Source organism: Octodon degus, unplaced genomic scaffold, assembly GCF_000260255.1.
Source record: "Octodon degus isolate 3935 unplaced genomic scaffold, OctDeg1.0 scaffold00136, whole genome shotgun sequence".
In the NCBI taxonomy this organism is placed as follows: domain Eukaryota; kingdom Metazoa; phylum Chordata; class Mammalia; order Rodentia; family Octodontidae; genus Octodon; species Octodon degus.
Window position 1 is genome coordinate 5,218,280 of NW_004524712.1, and position 10,554 is coordinate 5,228,833.

The following is a 10,554-nucleotide window of genomic DNA, read 5'->3' on the forward strand; positions in this document are numbered from 1 at the left end:
CAAAAAGTTGGGGCCCCAAGGATGGGTGGAAGGCCTAACGTTATTGTCAGAAAAAAAAACAAAAATACTGCTCCTTGTGCACAGCCTCTAAATGTTCAATTTCTTGCGTATCAGGCTGAAATCCAATGTGCATCTGTCGAATCACTAAAATTATTCTTCACATGAAGATGAAGAAAGCACGTAGGCCAAGGCCAGGGACATCCCCAAAGGGCTGCTCCAGCGCATTCCATATTGGGATGTGAAGATGGTTCCCCACCTTCCTATTACAGTTTGTCTCTTCACTACGAATTCGTTATCTAAGGTGGGCCTGAGAGCGGGGGATCAGATGGCTGCATTTCATTTTCTCTCGGGCTTATCTCGGGTTGGTGAATCTGTCCTGTCACCCTACACAATCCAGATCGGAAAGAATCAAGCCAGAGCCACATCGTTATGAATGAATTTCTTCATCTTTAATTTCACACAGTTTAAAATACAATATGAAATCAGGCTACAGTATATAAAAAACTCTCCAGCAAAATGATGTGCCAGCATCAGCTACTAAAATAAACAAACAAAAACTCCCTGGTAAGAAAAAATTTTTTTTGCATTAAAAAAACAGATAGACACTTACATCACTACATCTCTAAGCTACCTCAGTTGATTTTTAAAAAGCACCTGCTTTTCCTTTTTTTTAATCTCGCTTTAAAATTTTAAGCTTTTAAAAAATATAAATTATATGAAAATACAAGTTGGAAAATAGTCAAACACAATATAACATCTTTTTCACTCCAATACTTTTCAGCTTTAAAAAAAAAAAGTATACTTAAAAAAAAGTTCAATAACTGAGGCAGTGTTCCTGATAGAGATAATTTCATTTCAATATATATATGTCATATATGTATATGTATACATATATTTATGGTTCCTTGACACTTCTTTGGAATGTAGGTAAAAGTTCAACAAATTTATATAGACCCCAACAGAGAAAGCAGCATGCACAGCATGACTAGAAAGGAGAAAACATATTTTCCCCATGAAGGTCAGGCAGGTTAATGCTCTCAAACCCAGAGTGCTCATCTGCAAGGTGAGGAAGGGCATGTCCATCTTGGAAGTCCACCAGCAGTCCCCTGCCCGTAGTTGGGCTCTGTGTAGGAAGTCCCTTCCCTGAACGCGGAAAGGAACCAAGTGACTCCGGGCCTGACAGCCGAAACCCACACAGATTAAGGCATCTCCAGGAAAATAAGCTAGACCTGACTTGCCCCTCCTTCCTCTGAAATTAACATGTTTTCAAAAAGCATCAATGCAACAAATGCTGCTACATTTCCAGTGTATAAGCCGCCCACCACTCTTCCTAGGAGGGTCTCTGGCCTTTGGACAAAAGGGGCGGAGCGTATGGCCAGATGGACGGAGCTGTGTGTACTAAACACTAGCTACAAATCCTGAAAGCGGTGGACATAGGGAGAAAGGGCGGCGGAGCAAGAGCAGGGCGAGGAGCGTGTGGAGGCACTTTCTGACACCTTGTCTGCTGTGGACTGCAGGGTTGGACAGACTCCGGGACGGGGACTGTTTAGCATACATTTTACAGGAAAGGCTGATGACTGAGAAAGCAATTTCATGCCTGGCTGTAAACAGTAAGCAATGACTGAAACCCAGCCCTGGGTCTGCTCTCACCCATCACTGAAATGGGAAAAGACTGTACTAGAAAGTTCAGATATTGTTTCAGCTGCAGTTTTGCACCTCCACAAAAATCACACACACACACACACACACACACACACACACACACACCCCTTTTACCAGTGCCCAACAAAGATCACGTTATCTAAGAGAAAACAATGTCATCCAAACAGTTCCGCCTAACACTCCCTGAGCAGCTCCTGTAATACTTGGAGAGCTTCTTTAAGGCACCTGCATCTGTAGGTCAAAATACACAGCTGGAATCCCTCTGCCTTCGCTCTACTGCGGATGCACCAACTGGTCCGCACGAGGACCCTCCTGAACCACAGACCTCGAGCCTGTCAGTTCAGGGCCTGCAAGGGGATCTGCGAGGCAGCAGCATACCAGGAAGATATGCTAGAAGGTAGTTAGTGCATCTGGTTTCTTGCTAAATCCCCAAAAGGACCAGCCCTGAGAAGTCACCTTCACTGTTTCTTGCCCTCTCTCATGGCAGTCCCTTGTCATCTTCAGACTGCCCATGTCTATGGTGGGAGGAATTCTAATGACCGCAGGCACGTTGCCTCACCACTTAGCTCCTGGGTTTGGGCCCAAAGATCCTTCCTAGATGCATCGCACAAACAGCAGAAAGATAATTGTCTTTCATGACTGTGTTTAAATTCGGGGAAAGCTAAAAATTTATCCAAACTTCACGGACCTCCTCCTTTTATTCACTCAAGCTCCCTCCTTGTTGCCTCTGCTTCCCTTCTCCAATACTCTTCGCTCACCATCTGCCAGGGCAACAGGTCCAAGCACAAGGCCCGGCATCACCTGCACCACCTCCTCTGCTTGCAAATCTCATCCAACATCCTACCCTTGTAGCTTCAAGGGAAAGCCTTGCACATCGCTTCCCCAAATCAGCCAAGTCATGCCATACTGAAACGCTCCCTCAGTATCAGTGGCTTCTAAAACCCAGAATGTATACACTCTTGAGCTCCTTGGTGTTAGAAGTCCACTCCTTCGGTCAGCTATCGGGAAGCTTGTTTCTCTCTGTTCAATATTGGGGAGGGGACAACAAATGTGGGCTACTGGAAGTGTAAGACATAGAGGAGAAACTGTCAAGTGTCAGTGTGAAACAAACAACACGCATCCGGGATGTGCTTCCTAAGACCTGAGGGGGTAATGCCCATGCACACAGCTTTAATTCCAAGTCATCTATGTCACAGGGAGAGAATGATCAAGAACCAGGTCAACTTTCCTCCTTCAATTTCCTTTCTGTGACGTCAGCAGTGCTCCTACAGTGACTCTAGTCCAAACCCAGGGCTGCAAGATACATTCAGTTTAAAGACTTAGTGCTTCATAGATCAACATTAAGTCTAACCCCGAGAATCCATAAATGACAAATAAGCCAAGGGCTGTGGCAATATTCTAAAATTACAGATGGAATGCACACGCAGTTCCCCTGTACCCAAATCAGCATTAATATTTCCTTCATATACAAGTCACATGGACTGGGGATCCCTGATCTCAGTGGCTGAGCTTGCTTTTCCAATGGGGTCTATATAAACAGTTTTCTTTCAGCATGACAAACTCCTCAGCCAGCAAATAAGAACAAACTTGCATGATACTGCAACACTGAGACCACCTTAGAGCTTAAGACTATTTTTTGAGAAAAAAAATACTGGCACAAAATTTCATAAAATAAATTTTAACACAAGAACAGTTTGGACCCCTCCCCATAAAGTCCATCTTTTTTTTTTTTTTCCAAAAAGCAGAGTGAAAGGTAAATAATCCTTGGTTTTCAGTCTGTCCTTCAAAGCAAATGTTCTTATCCCGCCCTCCTCAATTTTCCCTCCCAGATTCAAAAACAACAGCAAAATAATTGCCTTTCACCGTCTTGTACTATGGATGTAACCATTTCTCTTGCAAGTGGGTCCATAATTCAAGATGTGTTTTTGGCATGGATGATTTTAAAAATGACTGGAAATGTTAGTTGCTTCTTTCCTTAAAATTAAGCCAGATCCTTCGAGCTTCTAACACCTTTTTCTCTGTCCTGAAAATCTGCTGAAGACCTTCGGGCCCGCCACCCTGCAAGTCTCGGCTTTCCCCTCCAGCCACGCACAATGGAATGCAGCTGCAGCCCCCTTAGCGCCCACCCCTGAATGTAAAAAAAAAAATGAGTTCTGGAAAATAAAAAATAGAATAACAATAAAAATGAAGAGTCCGACCAACACAGTTGTTCTCTGAAAGGTCTCAGAAGGGTTGCCCCGGCCCTTCCACATCCGTCACTCATCCGTGTCTGGCTTCACATCCAACATGGCGTGGAGCTCCTCTGGGCTGTAGCCCAGCAGGCTCTGCAGGTCACAGACAAAGCGGTACACGTAGCGTTTCCCTGCTGTCTTGTGGATGATGTTTTTGTCATAATAGTAGCGTAGACCACGGCTCAGTTTCTCGTAATTCATCTTAGGCTTGTTTTTCCTCTTTCCCCATCTCCTCGCCACCTGAAAGTAAAATTTTTTAAAAGAAACAGTGGGTGAAAACCTACAGGATAGCCTCAGTCCTATGTCAATAATGATTTATGATGTCCTGACATGTTCAAGTAAGAGAATCAGAGATCTATACACTACTTGCTGAACCAGCTCCTCTGAAATCTTTCTTAAGTAGTTTAATTTGAAATTATCACATAGAATTATACGTATTTACAGGGTCAATGTGACATCATAACATGTGTACAATACATGCAGATCAGATCAGGGAACTGGCACATGTACCACCCCGGCTCTACAGCACTGCTTTGTAGGGCCAACAGAAACCCTCTGTACTACTAAAGCATTTTCAACTCCTACAGTAGTTGTCGGCATGGTCATCCTAGGATGCTGTAGGACCCCAGAAGTTCTTTCTTCCCCACTGAGCTCACTCACCAGGGTCTCTCCATTCCCACTGTCAGGCCCCTTCCTGCCTCTGGGAACCAGGTTCCGCTGCCTACTTCTACAGGCCCTAGGTTTTAGCTTATAAGACTTGGTTTTTAGCAAGTAACAACACGCAGTATCTGTCTTTCTGTGCCTGACTGATTTCACTTCACATACTGTTCCCTGCTATATGCACACTGCTGCAAATGACACAACAGCTGGTGTTCAGAAGCCTGGGCAGGGATGGCCGTCAAGCTAGTCATTTCAGCTGATGAAAATGCGGTGACCCTAACTGGAATGGGGTTAAAGAAAAAAAAGGAAGAGTCTAGCTATAAACTCTCTTTCTTCTTCATTGTTTTGGCCTGTGTCTAGAAGTCCCTCCAAAGCCTCATGGATCTAGAGTGGGTGACAATGCTGGGCTCAAGGGTGTGAGTGCTATCTGCCCTAAGTAGCCTGGATAAGATCTAAGGGACAGAATGATGTTCTAAGATTCTTTGCTTGCTTGCTCTTGCTGTCTTCTGCTTGCCATGAACTCGCTCTCTGGCACAATGCCCCTCTGCCATGTGCCACCTGCCTTGGAGCCAGCCAGGGATGAACTGAAAAAGCTCTACAAATTGTGAGCTAAATAAACCTTTCCTTCTTTAACTTGGGGTGTTACCTGTTTTGTCTCAGCAATGAGAAAAGTGACTAAGATACTCATAGTATTAGTAGAAAGCTCTTGCTTTTAAAGCCTAAAATGCACAGGGAGGGCAGAGAGAGGAAGCACTGAGCTGCAGTCGGACCTGCTTGCCACATCAACAGGAAGTGTTCTTTCTGTACAGGCACAAATATTTTCTTGTGTCTGCCAGAACAGAGATCTTGTCTCCCTTGTTCATTGTTTTTTATCATCAGAATCAGGCATGGCACAGATCAACCTCTCAATTGACATTTGTGAAATAAAAGAAGGAATAGATGAACAAATTGCACCAAGCTTCCAAGGCCTCTTGAACTGGGCCCCTTTGACAGTCACAGAGACAGAGCCTCAGAAAAATGCTAGGGCGGAGAAAGCCACTTCCCTGATGGAGGGTCTACTACATGCCAAGCGCTTTGTTTATTTACCAGTTACCCTAGAAAACAAAGGGAGCGTGCACCTATTTCATTTTCCAAGAGCTGAAACTAGGTGTCAGGCAGGCTGTACACTTGCTCACGGTCACACGAGTAGCAAGCGGCAGAGCTGGCACTGTAGTCTTACAGAATATCATCCAGGCCCCATCCAGATGAGTTTCTCTTGTCCCTCCCTCTACCCAGGCCTCTTAAGTCACTCCTTTCTTACCTCATCTGGGTCAGAAAGTTTGAATTCCCAGCCATCTCCTGTCCAGCTGATAAAAGACTGACAGGACTTATCAGTGAGTAATTCCAGAAGAAACTGCCATAGCTGGATCGGTCCACTGCCTGGAGACACAAGGTGTTGTGAATCATTACCCCACGTATCCAGTGCTCTAGGCCACAAATCCCGCCAGACAGTGCTGTTCTCCACCCCGTCCCCAATGGTCCCCTCCTCTCTCAATCTATGTAGTCAGGAGAAATATGGGCAACCTGTGGCAAAAATGCTGGAAAAGGAACCCTAAGCTCCAACAGATCAAAAGAAAGGGCTTTCTACCACACATGCACAGAAAGCAGCTAAGGTAATATATCAGTTGCTTTATTTTTACTGACTTAAGAGTTGGTTCATTTTTATTGGTAAGCAAACTCTAGAAAGAAAAATACAGGGTCTCCTGAAATACTCTAAGGAAGCTTAATCTTACGTGCCTTCAAAAACCAAGCCACTGTGTTTGCCTTAAACAGAAAAGCACTAATGAAGGAATGCTAGGCCAAGCCCAAGCAGAAGTCAGCGCTCAGGAGGACGCCTCCGTGGCAGGGCGCCGCTGACCTGTGTTGGGGAAGGGTCACTACAGGCAGGTCCTGTCACAGAAACAGATGCCCTCACAGTCGTCCTCGCCATCATCGTTACAAGACGTGCCAAGCCACATACAAGCAAGCACCTCAATGAGCAGGAAGGCATCCGATGACCTGGGATCAACCTGCCACCCAAGAAGGAGAGATCAGGCGATGACCAGCCCAGACTGTCTTTATATGTATGTGTTCTCTCTCTCTCTCTCTCTCACATGCACACTGTTCCCTTCCCTTAGTACCAGCACTCAAGATCTCATCTCCAAAGGACGCCTGGCATACCCTTCCATTCTACGCTATCCTAAAGAGTTTATACCACATTGTCTTTCTCTTAGTAAACCTTTCTATTCGGAGATACCAGAGCCACCTGCAGCTGGTGGCTCCTATGTAATGTCTGGGGTTAGCTAGAGAGATTGACGTGGTTTTGCCAGCACGTGCGTGCTTGGTACGTGTCTCTACCATAGCCTATAACACCATCACACACAACATCTGAGCACAGGACTGAGAACAACCCCGCTGGTAGATGGAACCCACAAGACCTGCTGTTCTCAGGCTCTAATGCTTAGCCTTAGAAATTTCAAGTATGCTGAAATTCCACAGCAAACAAGCTTGAAGACCCTCTCCACCTAACGGAGAAGCTGCCTTTATGTTCTCCACAGCTCTTCTCTCTCCTATCTTACACTGCTCTAAGGCATACTCACCTATATCTTTCTCCTTTCTCCTAAAGTCCTCTCCCTACCCCTGGGTTCTGGGCTCGGCACAGTGCTCCTACTGTTTCCACTCTATTGGTGCTGCAAAAGGAGCTCCAGGAAGTAATGTGACTTTGGACCAAGATCAGACCCTAAGCACCACAGTGGCCTCCACTGACCCCGTGAAGAATAAACAGCTGCCCTGCATGGTCCAAGCCGAGGTGAGGTCCCATGGAAACCCTTCTCCACCAATGACTTCCCAGTGGTGCTCTCAGTGCCCTCTCTCAGCACACCTAAGCTAAATATGGAATAAGGAACATCTCTACCTCATCTTTCTGACAATGCTTTTCAAAGCCATCATGCATGAAATAATCTACACATATTCAAGAACAATACAATTCAACGAATACCTCCAACATCAAGTGACATTTGAAGAGCCAGTGCAGAGGGCTGCTCTGGGAAGTCCTCACTTCGGGGCTGTCTACTCACTGCTAAGCCATCCAATTTGCAGCTCAGGTTTCCCTGCAATTGAGGCGGCAGCTACTGCACCCTATGCGGGCTCATGACACTAACCACGGCATCAGCTGAAGAGCCCAAGGAGGCCATTCCAATAGGGAAGAACGCAAACTGCCCTTAAGAAATGTGCTTGCAAGAGTCCCCCTGACATTACAAGTTTCACAGGAACTGCAACAATTGGACCCCTGAAGATAAACAGACAGAAAAACTAGCTGCCCTGGTTTTTCTGCAGAGGAGAAGGCTCCTAAGCCTATGCCACAAACCTGAGATGGGTCAGGGGAAGGAGGCTGCTGTGAGACCCCAGATAGAGAAGGACACTAAGAGGACCCATGACTGCATGCCTAGCATACACCAGCTTCTGATGGATGCTTGAAGGCCCTCACGATTCCTTACATGAAGCTTAGGGGCACACACTGTCAGTGCAATTTGCTTGCCCTGCTTTCCAACAGAGGAAGCTGGTACTCACATGGCTGTCTATCTTGCGCAAGGCCATGCACGTCAGAAGTAGAGCAGTTGGGGCTGGGACCCGCCATACTAGCCTTAAAACTCTTCAGGTTGACACTACCTTGTCCCAAGACGAGATCTGGCATCTAAACGGCTTGCCAACTTCCAACAACCAAAGGGCTAGAAGGACCTGGCTATAAAGATCTCTCATCCTTCCCTATTCCTCACAGTAGCCTAAAGGCACTAGAAGGCTCCTCCTGGCTTCGGGAGCCACCTGAACAGGTAATGTTCCCCAGCGCTAGTGGCGAAGTCCTCTTGTGATGGTTACATTATGCTACATCACTATCTGTCCCTCCCGTAAGTTATCTTGGAATCTTGCTCACAGTCTTAAAGTCTCTGGATCCTAATACGCAGAGCTAAAGAAAGAGATGAAGAGGTGGAGACCGCAAGGCAACCCCAGGCACTGGCGGAAGCAGCAGACAATGTGCAGAGGCATGAGGCGGAGGCCCGGGAGCGCAGCCCAGCGCAGCTCTGCCTTCAGCTGCAGCCATGAAGCTGGGAAGGGGGCTTCATCCACGACACGGGCCCCAGCTCAGACCAGAGAAGCTCCGAGGGAATTATTAGGGCTAGCGCTCCTCCAGCGCCGTTTCTTGAGTTGAAATGTCAATCCTTTGCTTTAGCCCTTTCTCTGTGTATCAAACAAGGGATGTCTATGAATACCGCCAGGAGCAGGGTAAGTCTGCCAGCTAAGGTTTTGCTCCTCACTGTGAGCTTTCCTGTGTTTGGAGCAACATAAAAAATATCAAATTTGGGTACTGGGAATCCAAGGCCTAGCTGCTGTGCTCTTACACTCTTTTATTTTTCTATTAAAAACAAAGGGAAGTGGGGACAAGTAGGGAAAACAGATGTCCTAAGAAGGCAAAGGATGTGGACTAGGAAGGACCATCTCTAGTTCGCTGCACAGCCAGGAAGGCTGGTGCAGTGGCGCTGTCGGCTCAAGTCCCCTCCCTGATGCACGAGGCTGACAGACATGCAAGGTCCTCACCCGTGAGCAAGCCCGCACTTACCAGATGACAGGACTCTGGGTCCTCCAGACTTGTCCTCCCCGGTGACCTTTCACCGACTCCTAAACTGCCCTTTGGTTACAGGGAGTAACAGAAATGGGAAGGGGACAGAGCTGTCCTCCAGGCTACAACTGCTGGGCCCTGCCAGGGCTCCAGCTTCAGGAGCGGATTCCATCCTGGTTCTCCAGAGTCTCACACGGGAGCTATTTCTGAGGCCCCACATCCCCCTCACCGTGGGTCTGCAACGGTAAAGCAGGGCCTCCTGGAGCAGCTCTGGGGTCACAGTGCACCCTGGTTTCACTCATGAGCCAGCCGCAGCCACGCCTATGTCCCAGACGGGCAGACACAATGAATGGGTCCCACATGCCCCTTACAGTCCGCCTTCAGAGCGCTCCTGTCCTGCCTGGTGCAGGTCTGTTCAACCACACGGCCGAAAGCCGCACCCCATGCCCGACACTCTGCGATGGAAGCCTCTTCCTCCTTCCTGCACTCACCCTGCGCACCACCAGCCCGTGCCCAGCCCATCCACCTACCTAGACTGACTGATCCCAGTGACCTTTGCCCCCGCGAGCAGGGACCGATACTAAGAATAACCCCAGTCATGGGAGAGGGGAGCTCATATGTTGAATGTGACTCACAATGGTGTCCCTGTCTGGAGCCCCAGGCAGCCAACAGCACCCTTCAGCATGCTGCCCTGCAGTGTCACACAGCAGGAATCCAGTGGCATCACTGGGAAACTATGCTTCTCCAGTGGTGCCCCGAGCACAGCACAGAGGCTCCCTGTTAGGAGGCGGCCCAGGGAGGGAGGGCTCCGCACACTCAGGCCCCATCTCCCATCCTGCTGCGCCTCCACGCCCCTGCACTGTCCCCACCTCCCACTTGCCCGCCTGCCTCCCAGGCTGCAGCTGGGGAATTTCCTCCGGCTGCTTTGTCTAGGGGACAGGAGCCAAACTCTAACTAGAATACTGATGGTCTTGGGTTAAAGAACATGATATACTGGTTGGAAGAAGAAATGGGTTCACGGAGGGCTCAGGCAGCAGTACAGGTCACCCTAAGCACTTCCCTTCGGAAGGGCTCTCTGGGTACTGCCAATCAAAGGCAAACCTCTCTCTGTCTCTCTCTCTCTCTCTCTCTGTCTCTCTCTGTCTCTCTCTGTCTCTCTCTCTGTCTCTCTCTCTCTCTCTCTGTCTCTCTCTCTCTCTGTCTCTCTCTCTCTGTCTCTCTCTCTCTCTCTGTCTCTCTCTCTGTCTCTCTCTCTCTGTCTCTCTCTGTCTCTCTCTCTCTCTCTCTGTCTCTCTCTCTCTCTGTCTCTCTCTCTCTCTGTCTCTGTCTCTCTCTCTGTCTCTGTCTCTCTCTGTCTCTCTCTCTCTG

The 10,554-nt window shown here is 47.9% G+C and overlaps 1 protein-coding gene across 5 annotated transcripts in view; it reads right to left on the reverse strand.

The window, feature by feature from the left end:
- Positions 1–664: 664 nt before the first annotated feature.
- The window catches only part of Ets1 (ETS proto-oncogene 1, transcription factor), a 131,487-nt gene continuing 121,597 nt past the window's right edge, over positions 665–10,554 (reverse strand). For all 5 annotated transcript variants that reach the window (XM_023701437.1, XM_023701435.1, XM_023701434.1 and 2 more), the window contains 2 exons: positions 5,854–5,972; positions 665–4,133 (listed from right to left, as the gene is read on the reverse strand). In XM_023701437.1, coding sequence (XP_023557205.1) covers positions 3,918–4,133; positions 5,854–5,972 — 335 coding nt within the window. In that variant the 3' untranslated portion in view covers positions 665–3,917. The remainder of the gene's footprint in view (positions 4,134–5,853; positions 5,973–10,554) is intronic.